The sequence below is a fragment of the Vulpes vulpes genome, chromosome 9, assembly GCF_048418805.1.
Source record: "Vulpes vulpes isolate BD-2025 chromosome 9, VulVul3, whole genome shotgun sequence".
NCBI classification, from domain to species: Eukaryota; Metazoa; Chordata; class Mammalia; order Carnivora; family Canidae; genus Vulpes; species Vulpes vulpes.
This window is the reverse complement of record NC_132788.1, coordinates 551,820-573,149: the sequence shown is the minus strand read 5'-3', so window position 1 is coordinate 573,149 and position 21,330 is coordinate 551,820. Positions and strand designations below refer to the sequence as shown.

At 55.5% G+C, this 21,330-nt stretch overlaps 2 protein-coding genes and 1 pseudogene across 15 annotated transcripts in view; 1 reads left to right on the top strand and 2 right to left on the bottom strand.

Annotated features, from left to right (window-relative positions):
- The window catches only part of MTERF4 (mitochondrial transcription termination factor 4), a 102,284-nt gene that overhangs the window by 71,918 nt on the left and 9,036 nt on the right, over nucleotides 1-21,330 (bottom strand). Inside the window, exon 4 of one of the 5 annotated variants that reach the window (XM_072718940.1) lies at nucleotides 12,829-15,218. The exons of the other annotated variants lie outside the window; for them this stretch is intronic. Coding sequence (XP_072575041.1) covers nucleotides 15,003-15,218 — 216 coding nt within the window. The 3' untranslated portion in view covers nucleotides 12,829-15,002. Of the gene's footprint in view, nucleotides 1-12,828; nucleotides 15,219-21,330 lie in introns of those variants that run through there. 5 annotated transcript variants of the gene reach the window in all.
- Nucleotides 1-21,330, top strand: part of SNED1 (sushi, nidogen and EGF like domains 1) — an 81,738-nt gene that overhangs the window by 57,737 nt on the left and 2,671 nt on the right. For 3 of the 10 annotated variants that reach the window (XM_072718930.1, XM_025987707.2, XM_072718934.1), the window contains 10 exons: nucleotides 262-445; nucleotides 2,471-2,583; nucleotides 3,284-3,565; nucleotides 4,353-4,497; nucleotides 4,576-4,658; nucleotides 6,049-6,162; nucleotides 14,174-14,290; nucleotides 14,816-14,903; nucleotides 19,620-19,703; nucleotides 20,829-20,872. In XM_072718930.1, coding sequence (XP_072575031.1) covers nucleotides 262-445; nucleotides 2,471-2,583; nucleotides 3,284-3,565; nucleotides 4,353-4,497; nucleotides 4,576-4,658; nucleotides 6,049-6,162; nucleotides 14,174-14,290; nucleotides 14,816-14,903; nucleotides 19,620-19,703; nucleotides 20,829-20,865 — 1,247 coding nt within the window. In that variant the 3' untranslated portion in view covers nucleotides 20,866-20,872. Of the gene's footprint in view, nucleotides 1-261; nucleotides 446-2,470; nucleotides 2,584-3,283; nucleotides 3,566-4,352; nucleotides 4,498-4,575; nucleotides 4,659-6,048; nucleotides 6,163-6,426; nucleotides 8,269-11,937; nucleotides 13,232-14,173; nucleotides 14,291-14,815; nucleotides 14,904-19,619; nucleotides 19,704-20,828; nucleotides 20,873-21,330 lie in introns of those variants that run through there. The other 7 variants (XR_011994094.1, XR_011994092.1, XM_072718935.1 and 4 more) reach the window with 5 other exon arrangements.
- On the bottom strand, nucleotides 16,704-17,250 carry LOC112911225 (small ribosomal subunit protein uS11-like; annotated as a pseudogene).

Below are 21,330 nucleotides of genomic sequence, written 5' to 3'. Positions count from 1 at the left end.
CTGCCTGGCCAAACAGGAACCGCAGGCCTCTGGGGAGCCCGTGGCACCCCTCACCCCCAGCAGGAGTCCGTCCCATTGAGTAGTCCCGCTGCGGCTGGAGGCTGCCGCCAGCAAGCCCAGGTGGGCCGGTGCCTCACTAGGGCCCCCCTCTCGGAGATCCCCCAGCACCCTTCCTGAGCCTTGTCTCCTCGTCTCAAGCCCCTGCCCTCCCCTGGAGATGAGGAGGTGCCAGCATCAGCTGAGGGGCCCGTTGCCCCCCAGGACCCCGCCCTGTTGAGGGCCTCGAGGTCACCAATGTGACAGCCAGTGCCATCTCAGTGCGGTGGGCCCTGCACAGGATCCGTCATGCTACCGTCAGCAGTGTCCGCCTGTCCATCCGGCACCCTGAGGCCCAGGAGGACCAGTCCACCGACCTGGACAAGAGTGTGGACAAGTTCACATTCGGGTAGGAGCACAGGGCTGGCCTTCCCTTCACTCGGGGCTCCAGGGCTTCCCCCACCCTGTGCCCCACCCCTGCCGCTCCTGCCCACCCAGCCTGCCTGGGGAAGCAGGGGTGCAGCTGCCGGAGCACCTGCTCCGCCCTGACAAGCAGAGCGCCCTGCCCCGGGCCCAGGCCCATCCCGCCCCATCACAGGGCTGCAGACAGGTGTTGGAAAGGGCCCTCACAAAGCAGGGGGGTCGCGGCTCCTGCACAGACAAGCAGACCGAGCCACCGGAGAGCCGCACAGGGGCCCCTCTGAAAGGGAGATGCGGGCACCCCTACACCCGCCTTAAATATCTATGTCGTTTAAATTGTACGTCAAAACCTTAAATGAGGCATAAAACATCTTACGCTTGAGTATTACAAATCAAATACAAACAAAACTACAAGGGACATACAACTCACACGACCACCTGTCATTGGTGGGGCTGAGGATGGAAGTCCACGCTGGAACGGCCTCCAGGGGAGGCTCGGCCTCCACGGCCTCCACCCACTCGGGTTGGTGCTGGCAGACGGGGGGACGAGGAGGAGCACCATGGGGGGCCCGGTGCCTGCAGACAAGCAGCTCCAGCTGAGGGGTCACCGGTGCCTCTGACAGCAGACAGGGTGCGGCGGGGGGCAGGGGGACAGGCGGCCACGTCCTGCCCAGAGCAGCACAGGCCGCAGCGTCAGGGAGGCATCTGCCAGGCTGGTACCGCAGGGGCAGGGCCTCCACCCCCCGCGCTCGAGCCGCCCCACAGCTGCGTGTTTCCAGACCATGTTTTGCGTGCCTGCTGGGCTGGAAGCGAGACTTTGCTTTGTCTTTTAAGGGTTGCTGTGACTTTTCTTTTTTCTTTTTTTTTAAAGATTTTATTTATTTATTTATTTATTTATTTATTTATTTATTTATTTATTTATTTATTTATTTATTTATGGTAGACATAGAGAGAGAGAGAGAGAGAGGCAGAGACACAGGAGGAAGGAGAAGCAGGCTCCATGCCAGGAGCCCAACGCGGGACTCGATCCCGGGACTCCAGGATCACACCCTGGGCCAAAGGCAGGCGCTCAACCGCTGAGCCACCCAGGGATCCCTTTTTCGCTTTTTTTTTTTTTTTAAGATTTTATTTATTTGACACAGAGAGAGCCAGAGAGCCCAAGCGGGGGGAGCGGCAAAGGGAGAGACAGAGGCAGAGGGAGAAGCAGGCTGTCCCTGAGCGGGGACAGGGACCCCGGAATCGTGACCTGAGCCCAAGGTGGACGCTCAACCACTGAGCCCCCCAGGCAGGCACCCCTGCTGGGATCTTTCTTGGTCAGCATCCTGCCTACTGCCAAAGAGCAGTGTGACAAAACACCTGAGGGCCTGGGTGGGCACTTGGTGACGGAGGCAGGGTCCCCGGGCCCACCCAGCTCGGGGACCTTGAGGGCCCCCCGGACTCCGTAGAGGCCGAGCCCCTGCTGGGGTTGGTGCAGCCCAGGGGAGGGGGGAGCAGGGAGCAGGGGGGAGCTCCCGGGCCCTCCCCGTGGGCTCACACAGGCTACCACCGGGTGTGACGACACGGGAGGTGCTGTCTGCAGGGGAGTCCGTGGAGCCGTGGTACCCAGGGTACCCGCCGGGGGCAGGGCACAGGGTCCCTCTGCCCGCTGGAGACTTGGGTGCTCAGCCTGAACCACGCTGCTCGGGCGATGGCAGCGGTGGGGCCCTCTGACCCCTGAGGGTGCTGGGAGCCCTCCCGGGGGCCAGCCAGGGCAGGGGGGCCTGCGGGTGGACCCCCTTCTGACCTGTGACCTCCAGTGCCCTCCTCTGGCCTCTCCTGCCTGAGGAGCAGCCCCTGCACCAGAGCTGTCCCAGGCCGGTGTGGGCCGTCCTTGCCGCTTGCCCCGTGCTAGACAGGCCAGGGAGGAGCTGAGGAGCCCCAGCCCCGGTCCTTCTGGAGGCCAGCGAGGCCCCCTCAGGGCCTCACACCGTGTCCCGCCTGCGTGGAAGGAGTCACAGTGGCCTCCATCCCGCAGGGCCCTGCTGCCAGGAAGGAGATACGCCATCCAGGCGATTGCCCTCAGTGGGCTTGGGGGGCACGAGCCTCCCACCGAGAGCCTGGCCTCGGCCCCACTGCACGTGTGGACCCGTGAGTACAGCGGCGTGAGCTTGGGTCTGTGGGACCTGTGGGAGCTCTCACCTCCCCCTGCCCCACTCCTACCAAGTGTCTCCCCCTCGGGCGGCAGGGGGGGCAGGCTGCCCAGGAAGCCCCCTGCTTGGGTGTTCACCCAGCACCCAGACGTGACAGCTCAGAAGACAGAGGCCAGGGGGACGCGGGCGACTGCCCACGCTGTCCGCCCTCTGATCCTCATGGTATCTCGTGGGGAGGAGACCTGGCCCTCACCACCCCTCCGAGCCCAACGCACAGGGGCCCAGAGCGCGTGCTGTCCACACACACAACTGCGGACAGCCCCGGGGGGTGGGGGGCAAGGGCAGGCTCAGGTCCTGGCGCTGACCCCCGGTGAGGACGCTGGCCATTCCGTCTCTGTCCTGGGGCAGGGTGCACGGGGCCAGGCTTAGGGAATCCAAAGGTGACCTCGCTGACAGACTGCACAGGCAGGGGCCCCTGGGCGCTCCCAGGCAGCATTCTGGGGTGCCTGTGGGCCAGAGGATGTGCTGCTGCCCCTGAGCCGCTGCCACACCCCTCCATGCCATCCTCTAGGACTATAGGGTTGTCCATAATGACCAAACTGGGCTTCACGTGAGACTTCAACACATCTTGAAACCTGCTGGTAGCACAAGACCCCTCTGGCCCCTTTCACCTCCCTCCCCCACTCCGTGCCTATCAGGGCCCCTGCCGCCAGCAAACCTGACGGCTGCCAGAGTCACAGCTACCTCTGCCCACGTGGTCTGGGACACCCCCACTCCAAACACCTTGCTGGAGGCGTACGTCATCAACGTGACCACCAGCCAGAGCACCAAGAGCCGCTACGTCCCCAACGGGAGGCTGACATCCTACACAGTGCGGGACCTGATGCCAGGACGGCGGTACCAGCTGTCGGTGACCGCCGTGCAGAGCGCGGAGGGCGACCAGCTGCACAGCGACCCTGCCCACCTCTACATCATCACCTGTACGTACAGTGCTGCAGGGACTGCGGGGAGGGGACGGCCATGTGGCCAGGCCTGGGGTCTGGCCAGGACTGTCGGGGCCATGAGGGCGGCCCAGCCCCGGGTGCTCACTGCGGGCCCCCAGCAGGACAGCAGCCTGGGCTGCCCTCCTCGGGGTGTGGTCCCGCACCCGGCACAGGCGACACTGTCCCAGGGACATCAGACAGCCTCAAAGCAGGACTGTGCTAACACAGGAGAATGCGGGGTGTGGAAATCAGTGGGAAGGAAGGACTCAGGGCCGGTTAGTGCTGCCTCAGTGCAGGCTCAGTGCAGCCTCAGAGGCCCAGGATGGCCGGGAGGGGAGGCCTGGGAGAGGCAGGGACGAAACAGCTCAGGAGCACGGAGCCCCGGGCCACCCCGAGGACGTGGTCTGCTCCCCAGTGTGCGGGAGGCCCGCACGACCCAGAGGTGCTGTGGAAGACGGTGCTCCCCCGGCGCAGATGCTGCAGGGAGGGTGACAAAGTGAAAAGAGCGAGCAGGGAGGTGGACAGCGGCTGGGGCAGAACAGAGCCCCCAAGGGCAGACACACGGGCCCTCGCAGGAGGCACAATTAGGGCTGGGGACGCCCGGGCACGGGGGCCTGGGAGCCTCTCCGAGGCCCTGTCGGGTCCAGGCCGTGCCTGCAGGGGGTGGGCAGGGAGCAGGGCCTGCCGTGGGCCTTGGGGCTGCGCTCACCGCCTGCAGGGCTCCGTCCCAGGGACCCGGCGGGCGCAGCCTCGGGCAGCCAGCCGCTCCTCCCACCCCCTGCAGCCGCGAGGGACGGCGCCGACAGACGCTGGCACAGGGAGGGGCTGCATCCCCGGGTGCTCCGGAACAGACCGCCGCCCGCGCGCCTGCCGGAGCTGCGCCTGCTCAGTGACCGCGACGTGCCTGAAACCCAGACCCCGGCCCCCAGGTGCGGCCTGGGCCATCCCCCGGAGCGCGCCGTCCGGGCCCCCGCTCACCCGGTGACCCGTGCTGACTTCCTCGGCAGGTTCTCGGAGCTGGTGGACGGCAGAGGGCGAGTGAGTGCCAAGTTTGGGGGCTCGCCTGGCAAATCGGTCACCGTGAGATCGCGTGAGTGCCCCGGCCAGCCCCAGGGGCCTCGCTGCCCCGTCCTCCGCCCCTGTCCCCAGTGCAATGAAGGACGAGGCCCCTCACACCGCCCCCACCAGGGACGCGGCGCAGCTTAAGGCCCTCACACCTGCACGGGCTCACGCGCCTTCCCCACACAGCGGAATGGGGTGAAGCACGGGCTGCTCCGGGGTGCGGGGTCAGAAGGAGGTCCGAGGAGGCCCAGTGCAGCTTAGGGAGCAGGGAGCGGGAGAGCACGGCACCACCTAAGTCCCTGCTGCTGGACGTGAGGTCCTTGGACCAGCACCACCAGCCTCGCGCGGGGGCTTCTAGAAGTGCAGGACCCCACCCAGAGGGAGCCAGGACCACACCTCCTCCTGTCACAGTAAGAGATCCCGGGTTCAGATCCTGCTCAGCCTGGACTAAGGGGACCACCTGTGACAGACCAGCGGGCGGCGTGGTGTAGCAGGAGGGGTAGGCCAGGAATCTGTCTGCGGCACATCTCCCCCAAGACCGTGGCCCAGCAGGCCAGGAGCTACATGCCTACTGGCTGCCCCTGCCCTGAAGGCTCTCGGGACCCGAGGCAGGGCAGCCTGGGCCTCGTCCTCATCTGTAAACCAGGTCCTGTTCTCATGATTCCCTGGAACAGACCTTAATCACCAGCGTAGTGAGATTTTTCAACCAACACCAGCATTCCCAGGCCAGGCAAGTAAAGGGTCGATGATGAGCGGGTGGGGACGTTGCAGCTCCAGAGACCCACAGAGGAGCAGCAGAGGGGCTCACTGGACACGGGGAGCAGGCAGGTGTCTGGGAAGCTGGGCTGTGACCAGACACCCTCCTAAAGCCACAGGAGCGGACGTAAAAGCCCAGGCACACAGGCAGAGACACCTCGAAGCTGATTTGCATATAGGGTTGGCCAAGTGCAAGGTCTGCCTGAGGGGAGATGCAGGGAGAGGCAGTGACACAGCCCCTGGGAAGCGGGGGTGGGGGTGGGGTGGAGGAGGGAGAGTGGACAGTGGAATTTGGCCATAAGGACAATCTAGCATCAGCCACCCAGAGGGACAGGGCCACTGGCTCAGATAGGACATTCAGCCCAGCCCCTGGTGACCTTCACCAAAGCAGCTCAGGTTCAGCGGAGGGTCAGGGCTGGCCCCTACCTGGAGAAAAGCTGTCCCACTGGAAGCAGCGCTGGGCCCGTGGGACTCGGTGCCCCCGGGGTGGGGACGGCCGGCAGGTGAGTGGGCACCATGGTCTCACCACACTGAGCCCTCGGCATGACAATCCCTATACCCCCAGGGAGAGACGCAGCTCGAGAAGGTGGCCCAAGAACAATCCTGGGCCCGAGGCAGCAGGCTGTGGGGTCAGCACGCTGGGCCGTTCTGATTTCTCCTAGAACCCACGGCTGTGGTGCAGCTTGAGAACACGGAGGAGGCCCCCAAGCAGGTGCCTGAGCAGGTCAGCCTGGCCCTCCAGCTGCCCGAACATGGCAGCGACAAGGACATGGCAAGTAAGTCAGCAGGAACGGACTTTCAGAGCTGGGCACCCGGGGGGCGGAGGGAGCCTGAAGGACCAGGAGGTAGGGGAAGGCACCCGTCATGAAGACGTAGGAGGTACAGAGCTGCCCGAGGGACAGCCAGGTGCGCCACCCTGGACAGGCTCGGGTGAGCCACGGGGAACCAGCCTGGGGAGCCCACCCACCCAAACTACCCAGGTCTGCCCCGGAGGGACTGGGCCTCCATTGAGGGGATGACCCCTCCTTCCCTCCACATAGAGCTGGGTCACCCCCTGCCTCTCCACAGAGGAGCACGTCCAGAAGGATGTGGCAGTCACGGAGCGGCTCAGCCCGGCGCCGCTGAGCGTGCTCCAGATGGAGTATCGCCGGGCAGGCCCACCCAGCAAGGCCTTGCTGATGACACAGGGCATGGGCCTGTCTGGTGAGGCCCGGCCCTGCAGGGTGCGGGACGCTCCCCAGGATGTTCTTACAGGGCATTGCCCCCCGGGCAGCCCCAGCAGGCACGTGTTCCTTACACCGCTCAGGCCCTGGCCCTGCCTTCCCTCCTCATTCTGACCCTCGGGGCTCTGTCCCTCCAGGGACCCAGGGGTTCAGACTGTGCTCACCAGCCAGCCAGACCCCAAGGAAGGCAGGGACTCACGAAGGGTAAGCCAAGTGCCCAGGATGCCCCCGAGGGCACATCTCACCTGCAGACCTGCCCCAGGCTGCCCAAGGACACCTGCACGAATGCCTATGCCAGAGGGCCTGTTGGCACATGGTGACATGGTGGCCCGACTACGGCCCCAGTTGAGCAGGCTCCCGTCCAGGGGTGAGGCCCGGGGCTGCCGCCAGCCCTGGGGAGCACTGAGTCGGATATAGCCAAGCAGTGATTCTGCTAGTGAAGGTGGGGTTCAGAGTGAGGACACACATGTTGCTGTTGCTCCCTCAGTGAGAAAAGCACCCATTTCCTCAGAGGCTCGTGTTACGTTAGCCCTTTCCAGTATCAGACGTTTCATTTCCTAAGCTCAGGAACTAGTGGATGTGATTACCTGCCCTGGCTCCCTTCTGAAGGAAAGAGTCAAGGTGGCACTAGACTGGCCCCAGATGTCACTGCAGTCTGCAGTGTTTGCTACCCTGAGGTATGCAGGCTGGCCAGGGGAGGGCAGAAGTGATTTTAGGTGATAAAGAGGGAAAAAATCACTAATGGTCCCCTGGGTGCACAAAGTGAATCATGGTTTTTTGTTCCTGTTACATCTGTAACGGGTGCATGACAAGCCCCTTTTTATATTTAGTAAGTTAGCTTCTGCTGCGAGGATGGCCTTAGATCTGGAACCCAGCCCGTAACCTATATCTTGCTGTGGTCCCCCCAGTTAGCCTGGAGCATGGATTCTGTGCTCACAGTCCCTTCGCTCTGCTGCAGGGTGGGCGGTGGGGAGGGATCTCAGTGTGTATCCACGTGGGTCTGCGCAGCTGCAGGTGTTTTGTTATAAGCTGACCACCCCGACTTGTGTGCTCACCCCGCGTCTGCAGTGAGGCCGGTCAGTGCTGTTGAGTGGCCGCAGCTCACTCTCCCCACTGAGCATCTGACCTGTGGGTGACTTCACCATGGCTTCGTCCACTCCGCTCACACAGCGCCTGCGCTGTGTCTGGCTGTTATCAGCAAGCGCCACTATGCTGTTCTTACACGCGTCTTCTGGCACATGTGCGAGAGTACAAACGCTGGGGCTTGGGATGTGTGGAAGCCCGAATCACAAGAGAACACTAAGTTGTTTTCTAAGTGAGGACATCAGTTTACACTCCTTCCATCTGCGATCAAGACACGTGGTGAACCCAGTCTCTCCAGAACCTACCTTGCTGGGGTTCCAGGTCGTGCCAGCAGCATGGGTGTGAAGTGCACCCCTTGGGATCTGGACTTCCATCTCTTGAATGCTGATACGGTCAAGCACTTTTCACTCATTCATTCAAAGTGGACTCTGGGTCCACTGCTCTGTTGCAATGTTTGGACTCCGTGGAGCCAACACTAGGGATTTCAGCGGCCCTATCTTTGGTAAGGCTCGCTGTCCCACAGTGCCCACCTGCTCTTGGTCCTGTACATTTCTAAAAAAGTTTATAATCAGCTTATCCCATCAGAGTTCTTGTTGGTACTTTACCTGGCCAAATTTCTGAGGCCCCATCTGCCTGAAAATACTCTTAGTAGCACTCACACTTGAAGGGTAAATTGAGTGGCTCAAAGGTCCTCTACCTTCAGCTCTTCAAACATTAGTCCCCTGTCCTCTTCTGAGCAGTACTGCTGACAGTGGGTGTCAGTCTTGTTCTTGTCTCCTTGTAGTGTGTCTGCTCATTTTCCCTGGAAGCTGTTAGACTCTTCTTTTTCATGGAAAGTAGGATCCCCAGAGAGCCCTAGATACCCACAGAGCACAATTAACACTCTTGATTGGCGTTTCCTCATCAAGCATCTCTCCGGGTTAGGTCTACACATTTGAGCTCCAAGGGGAAGCTCATGGAGAAGAGGAGGGTCCCTAAGATTGTAACCTGCCACCATGGGGATCTGGAGTGGACGCTGAGGCTAGTCTAACCTTCCTGTTTTCTTCAAATTCTCACACCAGCAGGGCTTTGGAACTCTCCTGGTTTTATCCCCTGGACACCAGAGAGAAGCAGGCGGTAGCAGGCAAGGGCAGAACTTAAACTTCTTTACTCTGCAACTTATTGTCAAATAGGAGCACCCACTGCCACCACCCCAGACTGCAGCCATATTTCTGTTCCCCATCCTGTTCACAACAGCCATTTCTCTGTCTTTCTTTAATGTGTATGTGTGTCACGGTAAGCTCAGGATTCAGTAGGCAGTGCCCTGGTAAAAACCCCACTGCTGCACAAACTGCAGGCATAAGGCTTCAGGTGCCCAAGAATGGAATGAATTATCAGTCAGGCTCTGCAACCTGCTGTCCCAGGTACAAAGGGTGAGGACTGCTGGCATGGGTTCACAGGTCCTAAATACCCCTGCACACTGCCATGTTCTGTAAGGTTGTCCTAAAATATCTCTGGACAATTGTTTATAGTGTGTAGATCTCATGTCCTATTTGACACCCCATTTTCAAAACTTACTACAAAGCAGCAGTAATCAGGTCAGTGAAATACTGGCACAAGGACAGACTTATGATCAATGAAATAGAATTGAGAGTCAAGAAATAAACCCACACGTCTCTGGTCAACTGATTTCAACAAGGGGCCAAGACCATTCAATGGAGAAAGAACAGTCTTTAACAAATGGTGCTGGGAACACTGGATAACCACATGCAAAAGGATGAAGTCAGACCCCTGCCTCACACCATATACAAAATTAACTCAAAATAGATCAAATACCTAAATCTAAGAACTAAAACTATAAAACTCTTAGAAAAAAAACAGGAGTAAGTCTTCATGACCTTGGATTGGCAAAAGATTTTAGATATAACACCAAAACCATGAGCAACAAATGAGAAAAAAAAAAGACAGAATAGACTTCCTCAAAATGTGCTCTTTGTGCTTCAAAGGATGCCACTAAAATAAATAAATAATTAAATAAATAAATAAATAAATAAATAAATAAATAAATAAAACAAAGGATGCCATTAAGGAGTGAGAAGGCAACCCACAGAATGAGAAAAAATATTTGCAAATCATACACCTGAAAGGCATTTGTATCTAAAATATATAAGGAACTCATATAACTGAATAAAAGAAAGAGAACCCAATTAAGAAATAGGCAAAGAAAAAAAAAAGAAACAGGCAAAAAATCTGAATACTTATTTCTCGAAGGATGCTACACAAATGGCCAACAAGTCCATGAAAAGGGTGTGTGACATCATCAGTCTTCAGGGAAATGCTAATGAAAACCATAATGAGATGCCACTTCACAGCCACGAGGATGGCTGGAATGAAAAGATGCAGCGAGCATCCTTGCATGGTGAGGATGTGGAGAAGCTGGAACCTCAAACACTGCTGGTGGGAATGCAGAGTGGTACAGGTGCTTTGGGGTTAAAAACGGCTGGTAGCTCCTCAAAGAATGAAACACAGAGTTATCCTATAACCCAGAAAATCCCACTCCTCGGCATGTACCCAAGAGAAATGAAAACAGATGCCCACAGAGGGCCTTGTACATGAATGTTCGTAATAACAGTATACGCTGTTGCCAAAAGATGGAAACAACCAAAGTATCCACAAACTGTTGAATGGATAAAAATGTAGTCTAGCATGCCTGGGTGGCTCAGTCAGTGAAACATCTGCCTTTGGCTCAGGTCATGATCCTGGAGTCCTGGCATGGAGCCCCACTTCAGCCTCTGTGCTCAGTGGCGAGTCTGTTTTCCCTTTGCCCCTCACCCTGCTTGTGCTCGCTCACTCTCGCTCTCTCTCTTGCTTTCAAATAAATAAAACCTTTTTTTAAATGTGGTCTATCCACACAATGGAACATAATCCAATCATATGATGTACTGACACATGCTACAACACGAGATAATCCTTGAAAACATCATACTAAGTAAAAGAAGCTAGCACAAAGGACTACATTCATATGAAAGTCCAGAAAGTCTACAGTGACAGAAAGTAAGTCAGTGGTTGCTTGGCACTGGGGGTGGGAGTGGAGGTATGGGGGGAGGGGTGACAGCTAAAGGGCATGGAGTTTCCAAAATGATAACGTTCTAAAATTGACTACTGTGATGGATACACATATCTTTGAATATGCTAAAAACTTAAAATTGGTGAATTAATGGTATATAAGTCATATCTCAATAAAGCGGTTTTTATTTTTTTTTTATGATAGTCACACAGAGAGAGAGAGAGATTGGCAGAGACACAGGCAGAGGGAGAAGCAGGCTCCATGCACCGGGAGCCTGACGTGGGATTCGATCTCGGGTCTCCAGGATCGCGCCCTGGGTGGGCCAAAGGCAGGCGCCAAACCGCTGCGCCACCCAGGGATCCCCAATAAAGCGGTTTTTAAAATGGAATGTGCAGAATAGTGTTTAGGGTACCTCTTTTGTGTAGTAACATGGGGAAGGGAAACATGAACATACGTATTTTCTTATATTTAAAAAGAAATAAAACTAATAAAAAGGTTAACTGAGAAAGGAAAGAATGAGAACGAGGAAGTAAAAGGATGGAGGTGGATGCTAGACTTCTCTGAGTGTATCTCCACAGTTTTGATTTTAGAATCAAGAAAAAACATTTTTTCATGACCTACATAAAAAGCAAAACCCAAAAACTGAAAACAAACTGAAATAAATTTATCATGTTGATGGTGTAACTACATAGGAAAAAGGTATTTCAAGTCATTTTTTAAAATTGCCTTCCAACTATTCATTCCTAGAGGGATATATTCTGAAAAGAAGAATTATTACAGGAAGAATTGCAAGAAATTTAAAGCTGCACTCAAAGCTCTTAATGTCAGTAGTAATACTGCTATTATTTTTTTTAGAACTGTTATATGTACATTGTAGGATAATGAAAATAATTATATCAATGGCACCAAGGTTCTCAGTGTAAAGAGATACAATATAAAATCCAGGAAGGGGCGCCTCGGTGGCTCAGTCAGTTGAGCAACTGACTTTGGCTCAGGTCATGATCCTCAGGATCCTGGGTCTGCTTCTTTCTCTGTCCCCCTCTACCCACCCCCTGTGCTCATTCTCTCTCCCTCAAATAAATGAAATCTTTTAAAAATTAAAATTTTTCTAAAAATCAAGGAATTAAAACCCACCCCTGTGTTTCCCTTAACTATTGATACAGACTCACAATTTGTTTATTTTTATTTTTTAATCCAAGTTCCTGGTGTGTCTACTGAAAAGGCCTCAAGCACTGACCCCAGGAGCAGTGAGCACCCTGGCCACCCAGATTGTGGGTTCTAAATGCCCAATAAAACGAACCAGGGGTCTTTGACAAGTGGCTGATTCCAAGACTGAAGCAGAATATGGACAAAATGTGCCCAGGATGTACGTGTAAAACAAGCAAGCTTTCAAAAACAACTGAGATTGTGTCTAAAGGGCACAGGGGGCAACCTGAAAGGCTGTCGCAGGCTGAAGGTGGATAACTGGAGCATGGGAAAGACTAATGACAGGAGCAGACTGACACACACACACACCATCCACCAAATACGTAAGAATCTATGAGTTTATGATGAAGCTGAAAGAACAACGTGCTGGGCCCTTTAGAGCTGGCCCGGGACCAACGCTTCCTTTGCAAGTGTACAGAGGACAGGAAGGAAACACTTGTCTGGCCTTGCCTGGGTGGACTGCAATTCAAGGTGACCAGGGGGTGGGCAAGGGGGGAAAACAGGTCTTCACTGAGGACCTTCTGGCTGGAGGCAGAGGAGTGACAGGCCAGGTGAGGTGCGGCCCTTGTGAGACGATGGATCTGGGGCCCAGACTCAAGATCACCTGGCCGCTCACGCCAGGAGCAGGGCCTATCAGAAATTTCTCCTGGATTAATGAGGTTGCCAACACCAAAACCGCTGAGCAGCCCTCACGTCACTGGAGACCTCACATGCCTCCCGGAGTGGCTGAAGGGTGAAGCAGTCCTACAAACACTGCTTGAGCCGGAATCCTATGAAGCCCCTCTCTATCCACAGAAAATGCTGGTACAATGCCAGTACAGAAATGTGGGGATGGGGGATGAGTTAATGCCACAACAAAGTAATAAATAAAATGCAGGCAGGGATTCTACAGGACAAATGACCTGGTTTATTTAATAAATGCAGAAGGGGAAAAAAATAAATGCAGAGGGGAGGAAGATAAAATTTATAGATTAAAAGAGAGACGTATCAAACCAAGGCACTGTGTCCTTATGAATCCCGATTAGATCAGACCAACTGGAAATTACGTTTTTAAGATGACCAGGGAAACCTGGACAAGTATTGCAATTTCTTATGGCACCAAGGAGCTACCGCTGACTTTGAAATAACAGCATTGTGCTTGTGTAAAAGGTTATAGTCTGTACGTATCAGACACCAGCTGTATTTACAGGTCAAACGATTTCTGTGACCTGCTTTGAAATTCTGGAACGAGAGAGAACAGGGCGCGGAGAAATGGGAATGGATTAAATGAGATTGGCAAAATGTCAATACTCAGTGAGGCAGAGTGACAGGACATGGAACCCTCATACTCTACACTTTGTAGGTCTGAAATTTTTCACAATATGCATTTTTTTAAAAGCCGACAACTCACCTTTAGCACATCAGGAAAGACAAGGCAAGTCCCGGGGTATAGTCAGGGGAGAGTGGGGGGAGAATGGAGCGGATAGAGGAGAACCGGCCAACAGAGGGAACCCCCAAAGGCCCAGGAAGGGGACAGAGGGGCATAGGGTCTGAGAGCACCCATCCGTGAGGAGGTTTCGAGAAGGAGGCGTGGGATGACATGGAGGAGATGGGCCTTCTGGTCCTGGAAATGGTGGGTGTGTACAAATCTCTGTGTTTCTCAATTTTTTAAGTTAAATATGAAAACGACAGATAGCTTGACAAAGCTAAGGGGAAAACAGGCCAGAGTGAGCCCCAAGGGAGAAGGCCAGGCCTGCCTCTCGTGGCCAGCAGCGCGGTGAGGATGCAGGCTCAGACCCCAGCACAGAGTCCTGCACAGGGCTGCCTGGGGCTGGGGACGTGGGACAGGCCCTGGGGACGAGGAGGGGGCTCCCAGCAGGCTGTCAGCAAGAGGCCTTGGCCCCAAGTGCAAGAACCCCACGCAGGTGGCAGCAGCAGGGGCCGCTGGGGCTGGGAGCCTCTCTGGATGACGACGGGAGCCCACCACAACCAAAGCTGAGGGCTGTCTCTTCTGCACGTGGTGGCTCAGGACGGAGGGTCCCCACAGAGTCACTCCTCCTCCCTGGAGGTAATGGGGTCAGGACCAAGCCTACGGAGGCCAGCCTGCCTGCCTCTGCTCCCTCGGACCACCTGAGACAGGACCACCCCTAGGGCCCAGAGGTGTGGGGATGGCAGGAGGCAGCCACATGGCAACGCTGACAGGCCTTCTTCTGGGGTCTCAGCAACTAATGGCTCGTGGCCTGTTCACAGACACCCCTGGGAACTGCTCAGAAAACCCCTGTCAGAACGGAGGCACCTGCGTGCCAGGTGTGGACACCCACAGCTGTGACTGCAGCCCAGGGTTCAAAGGCAGACGCTGTGAGCTCGGTAAGTCAGGGGCTGCTCCCTCCCGTGGGGACCACCGGGGCCTCAAGGCACCTGTCACAGCAGACTGTGATGGGCGCACTGGGCCCAGGGCAGGTTTGCCCAAGGACCTCAAACCTTGAGGTGCCAGGACAGGAGCCCAGCCTCGGTGCCCCAGACGTCCAAGCGCCTGGGGAGGGATACTGAGGGCAGTGACCACCCAATACCAGGGTGAAAGGTGCCGCCCAGAAAACCGGGGGGCCTGGGGGCAGCCAGAAAGCAAGGGACGTGGAGCGCCCCACAGCCAGAGGTGGGTGCAGGGGCCAGACACAGTGGTAGGAGGGGAAGAGCGCAGGCCTCCCTCCCTGGGAGGGGACCGCGGCTGGGGCGCGGGCGGACAGATAGATGCCCCTGCGGCAGCTGCACCAACCCCAGGCCGGTGAGGCCACAGCCAGCCCCAGGGGAGAGCCGCCCAGGGGGCTCCCGCAGGTGCAGGATGAGCCCCGCTCAGCGTGGCGCCCCGTGACCCCTCTGCCTTTGTCCCGGCAGCCTGTACGAAGGTGCCCCGGCCCTGCACCCGGCTCTTCTCAGAGACCAAGGCCATGCCGGTCTGGGAAGGAGGCGCCTGTCACCACATGTAAGTTCCTTCCCGCTTTCTGCACGTGTGGGAAGTTCCTGACGTCAGAAGCACTTCACAGAGTCCAGCTCACCCCCCATACACACGGCCCGCGGAGCACTAGGGGTCAGGGTCACGCGGGGCTTGCACCCATTCCCTCCATGTGACACAGTAAGTTGTTGGAGCGCCAGCCCCCCGGCTCCTGAGCCCCGGGGCCTTCCCTTCCCGCACCCTCAAGGGGCATCGGTCCCTCTTCACTGGATGGCAGGGCCACACGGACATCGATGCCGGGAAAGGACATTCCTCTCCTCTCTGCCTCCGAGCCCCTGGGAAGACCTGCAACAGCACAGGAGAATTTGAGTCTCCATCCTGCCACTAAGTCATGACACTCATGCCTCAGTTTCCCTACCTATAAAATGGGCTGTAGAGGGAGAGTTTGCCTGGCTCACCTCGCAGGACTTTCCTGCTTACGCTGTGACTCTGGGGTTCATGCGTATCATCTGTTCAGCCAACAAATACTTACCAGCACCTACTGTGTGCCAGGCACAGTTCTAGACCCTCAGCATGTGCCAGTGAACAGAACTGGTCCAAGTCCTGCCCTTGAGATCCTCACATCCTGGGCGAGGGAGGCAGGACACTAGAAGAAGGAGTATATTACGTAGTGTTCTAGGAGGTGGTCAGGGCTAGGGAAAAGGAAGAGATGAGCAGGGGCCCGGGAGAGCCAGGGCTGGGGGGACGGTAGGGGGTGAGGGACAGCCGAGGGAAGAACTTTCCAGAAAGTCAAAATATCAGTTGCCAAGGCCGTGTAATTCAGGAGCACGTCTGCCTGTCTGAGGAGCAGTGAGGAGGCCCCGGGGGACTGGAGGGCAGCCCGGGGGAGCAGTGTTTGTGCAGGGCAGAGGGTCCCCGCAGGGCTTTGGGGGCCCCTGGAAGGACTCCGGCATGTGCTGTCTTGCAATGGGGAGCTCCTGAGGATGCTGAGCAGGGGGGGTGAGACGTTCCGTTACATGCCTGAAGGTCGCTGTGGAGGGGTGCGGGAAGGCCAGGTAGGACGCTTGATCTGAACCTGGACACGAAGCCAGGCTGAATGCGCAGCAGCAGAGAGCGGAGCACGGCTCCGAGGGCACAGCCCATCTGAACTTGGGTTCTGGGGGGATGGCAGCCCCAGCCGCAGGGTCCCCCATGCTCCAGCTGTGCCAGTGACCCCAGTGCCTGCCGGGGGCCTGCTAGGACCACGTACCTGACGACAGGAGACCTGGGCCTGTCAACAGCTTTCCGTACTTTCCCCTTAATCCAGATGCGTCCAAAAGTCAGCTGGTACGTGGCACGTGGCGGGGTGTTGTTTTACACCCCGTGTGACATCTCTGGTTTATTGGCCGCACACACCATTCACATGTTCCCATAACGACGGGCGCGGTTGGGTTTGAGTCGGCCGTGCTGCTGTGTGCTTCCTACATGTCCAGTCCCGTCATGCTTCCTTTCTCTCTCCTCCCGTCTACTTTAGGTTAATTCTTTCTTAGGCTTCCAGTTGGCGCCACGGTTGGTTCACTGCTCATACTTGTCTGGTTTAACTCTTTAGTGGCTGCTGGGGGGTTGACAATACGCCTTTGCAGCCTCCCATAGTCTCCCTTCACGCTGGTCTGCAAGCTCAGCGTACGAGGGCTCCTGCAGCAGCAAGCTGCCCTTGCCCTTGCGCTCTCGGAGCTCACAGCCAGACGCTCCACTTGCTCACAGTCTGTGAGCTACACAATACGGTATGTTTGCTCTCAAAAGACAATTACCATTTTAAAAACTGTTTTTTTGTTTTGTTTTGTGTTTAGCTTACACAAAGGCAATTTATTAACAGAAAATAGTTTGAAGAATCCTGTTCACAGACGGTGACCACGGCAACCCCCCTTCCTGCGGGTGCTATTGGAGGGGATGGGGGTGACATCCTCAATCCGCCCAATCTTCATTCCTGAGCGGGCAAGGGCTCTGAGGGCTGACTGGGCCCCAGGTCCAGGGGTCTTGGTTCTATTTCCTCCTGTGGCTCGGAGTTTGATGTGGAGAGCAGTGATGCCCAGCTCCTTGCACCTCTGGGCTACATCCTGGGCAGCCGACATGGCAGCGTAGGGAGAGGACTCATCTCGGTCAGCCTTCACCTTCATCCCACCAGTTACGTGACAGATGGTTTCCTTGCCAGAAAGATCAGTGACATGGACAAAAGTGCCACTGCATGCATGCAAATGTGTGGCAGACACCAAACACATTTTCTCCTTCAGCAACTTGAGGTCCAAGGCTGATGACCTGTTCTTCCTTCTTTTCCTTCCCCTTACGAGGTGCCATTTCTGCGCGTCTTCTTCCTTAAAAACTGTTGAGAGTAAAAAGTCTTTTGTTCTTCCTTCCCGTTTACCATTCCCAGCACCTGGCATTCCTTTGGACAGACCATCAGGTACCATTTGCCTTGGCCTCAAGAACGCACGGTGACATTTCGCACACTCGGCCAGCGATGAATCCTCTCTGCTCTTGTCTGTCTGAAAAGGTTCTGCTTCACCTTCATTTTTGGAGGAAATATTCGCCAAATATAGAACTGCTGGCGGACGTCGGTGTTTTTCTCTCGGCGTCAAGAGCAGCCATTCCCCGTCTCCTGACTTGCGTGGCTGTGCCCATTCTGACCCGAGTGCAAGCGCCTGGCCCGTGGCTGCTCCGATGTCTCTTCTTTACCACTGTTGTTGGGGAACTGTCATGCTTTGACGGGGTTGTGAGTGTTTTTGCTCTTCACAAGAGTTTGTGAAGCTTCTATCTCTGGGGTCTTGGCTTTCATCAGATCTGGAAACTGGGCCATTAGTTCTTCAGGTCCCTCTGCTTCTCTCCTGCAGCCCTGCCCACGCAGGTGTCAGACTGGCGCAACCTACAGGTCCTGGGGTGCCTCTCCTCTCTCCCAGACTTCCTTTTCCTTTTTGTGCCTTGATTCCACAGCCTGAGTCCTGTGGTCTGTCTTCTGCACGGTCTAACCCACCACTGATCCCACGGAGTCCCGCCTTGGATCCTCCGTTTCTCTTCTCATCGTCTCTATCTTCCTTCAGACCACCGAACGCGTGGGAGCAAACCTGTAACACGTATTTTGAGGCCCTGGTCTGCTGTGCCCGCCTCTGCTCTCACCTCTGGGTGTCTTAATATTCAATTACTGTTGTTGTTTCTGGGTCATGTTTTCTTGATGCTTTCTCGTCATTTTGGTTGGATGCTGGACATTGTAAACTTTACGGTCCCGACTGCTAAGTTTTATCTGTATGTATTTCCCAGAATGTTTAGTTTCATCCCACAAGGAGGCTCTTTTTAGTTTGATCGTTTGGAAGCCTGTTTTAGGGTGGTTTCACCTTAATTCTGGGTTAATTTTGCCCCACTACTAAGCTGTGGCCTGTCTGGAGCTTCTAGTCTCAGTTGCTCAGCTTCTCAGCAGTTCTTGTGCAGCCTCATGGGGTTCGACCCTCTGTGTGCACAGCTTAATCATCCTGGGGAGCCCCGTCCAGGCCTCAGTAGCTCCTCCCCTGCCCAGTGCTCTGCCCCACAGACTCCAGCTGCCTCTGCCTCTTCAACTCAGTGTGACCCCAGCTTGGTGTCCATCCCACCCCCTCCCCCTACCACCACCCTGTAATGTACTCCAAAAAGGGCCTCTGAGCCAAATTCTAGGGCGATCACAGGGCTCACTTCATTTGTTTCTCCTCCCTCAAGAATCAGTCTTGCACGGCTTTCCAACATCTGAAAAGAACTGCTTCTCATATTTTGTCCAATTCTCTGGTTGTTCATATTGGGGGATTAATTCCTGACCCTGTTACTCCCTGATGGCCAACAGTGGAAGTCTTACCAAAGGCCTTAAATCTCAAGGGCTCTCCCAGACTGAGTTGGAGCTTTGCCCATCAAACTCCCTGGATCTCTCTTTTCAACAGCTCTGACGCTTGAGAGCTTTAACAAGAATAAAAACACGTTCCTAGGGATCCCTGGGTGGCGCAGCGGTTTGGCGCCTGCCTTTGGCCCAGGGCGCGATCTTGGAGACCCGGGATCGAATCCCACGTCGGGCTCCCGGTGCATGGAGCCTGCTTCTCCCTCTGCCTGTGTCTCTGCCTCTCTCTCTCTCTCACTGTGTGACTATCATAAATAAATTTAAAAAAAAAAAAAACAAAAAAAAAAAAAAAAACACGTTCCTATTTGTTACCATCTACAAATTCATGAGGCAAGTAGTATGAATAATACCCATTCCACATAAAACTGAAGTCCCAGTTCCAGAGACGTGCTCGGAGTAGACTCATCAGTTAATAAATGGGAGGCAGGGCTAGAAGCCTACACTGCCCACATCGAACACCTGCACCTCCAAAGCTCTCAGCCCTCCCAAGAGCTACCCTGAGCTTGAACCATCTCAAGGCTTCAGCACTGAGCAGACTGCCCCAAGCAGAACACGTCCTTGAAATTTCTTATTTTATCTCTTAATATTACAATATTTTGCCCACACTCCACAAAATGTACACTTAACGTGGATGTATCTTAAGTAAATGATACCTCAGTCAAGTTAACTTTTTTTTAAGATTAGAGGACTTTAATGTTGGACCTTTTAATACATCCCCATGAGATCAAGTTTTATTAAGAAAATAATGGCCTTTCAAACACCTGCACGGGGACCTGTGGGTGCGCGCAGCTGAGCCGAAGCAGCTGGGCAACATTCTGCTCTAGTTTCTGGCTTTACAGAACTTTCTTGTGACACAGGTATAAAAGAGTCTACAAAGTGCACCAGGACATCTGCTTCAAAGAGAGCTGTGAAAGCACAAGCGTCAAGAAGACCCCAAACAGGTACCATCCCAGGGAGGAGGCCCACACTGCGGCCTGCTTATAGTTCACAGGGTAATGGGGCAAGGGTGGCCCTGGGGACTGAGCGCTGTGGGGTGCCACAGTCCTGCGGGCTGAGCCAGGCTGTCTTGTCTGTGTGTCCACACGTAGTCCTGCATAGCCATGTTCTGCTTAGAAACTGTGCACATACATGTACACCTGAACACATACAGATTGGTAGAGCTGGGCATGGTGGGAGCTGTGGGGTCACACAGTGGGGGTTGGAAAGTCACATGGTGGCTGCTGGGAGGGTCATATAGGGGGAGGCAGGGGGAGATCACATAATGGGTGCTGGGGGGGTCACATAGCGGGGGGGGAGGTCACACAGTGGGTGCTGGGGGGCTCTCCTGGTGGGTGCTGGGGGGGGTCACATCGGGAGAGCGGGAGATCACACAGTGGGTGCTGGGGGTGTCACACAGTAGGTCTTGGAGGCTGGGTCACATGGTAGGTGCTGGGGGGGTCACATGGTGGGTGCTGCGGAGGTCACACAGTGGGTGCTGGTAAGTCACATGGTGGGTGTGGGGGTCACACAGTGCTGCTGGGGAAATCACATAGTGGGTGCTGGGGGGTCACACGGTCGGTACTGGGGGTCACTCTGGTACTAGAATTGGAAGTATGGAACATTATTGACAGATGCAAGAATGTGACTACAAATATAGTAAATCTCTAGTTTTTATTCACTCACAGCCAGTTCTTTCCCCAAAGGGCTCAAGAGAGTCACAGGAATGATTACCTAACATGCTGCCTGGGTATGTTAGGCACCTTGCCAACAGCAGAGCCCTCACCCCAGTCATAGGCCAATCAGTGGCCACACCCCTTAGATCTTGGGTTACTAAGTGTGGGGAATGCAATTCAACGTTGACCCAGCAGGTACCTATCTCTTCCACTTTCCTTCTACACCCTCTTCCCCTCCCCGTGACTCACTGCCGGCCAAGGGGATGCACACAGACCAAAATGCTAATTTCTGCATCGGTGTCTCACTAACAGTGTTCCCCAAAATGGAATATATGTGAGCCACAGACAAGACACCAGCAGGCAGTGTGGGTTCCGGGTACTTTCTTTTTCATAAACCACCTTTCTCTATTTCAGGAAACACAGTAACAGTCCAACACTGAAGAAATCTTAGGGCACAGGTACGTTCCCCACCACATGGCAGAGCTGGAAGCCAGAGGCGCTGTCTCTTCGGGGAGCTCCACTGTGCCTTTTTATTATGAACTCCCAGACCAGGAGTTCCAGAACTCCCCGAGGGGTTAAAACGGGAGGGAAAGAAAATACCTAAAGCCTCAGGATAGCCGTAAACCTAGTACAGATGCACCTCCAGGTGGAAATGAGGCTGTCTGGGCGTGCGGGCAAATCTCACTCACCTCAAGCAAAAGGAGAACCCCTTTCCCATCAGCAGCAGCGGGTGACGACGGGGGTGAGCACCCAGAGAGGGGTATGATCACCTGGCCCCTCAAGGGGGCTGCTGGAGGGGGCGGCGGGGGAGGAGCGGGCAGGGGAGGACGGCAAGAGGGGCCCCCCAAGCACAGACATGGGAGTGCAGGCGATCAAGAGAGGGCTTCCCAAACCCTGAGAATGGCAATCTCTCAAA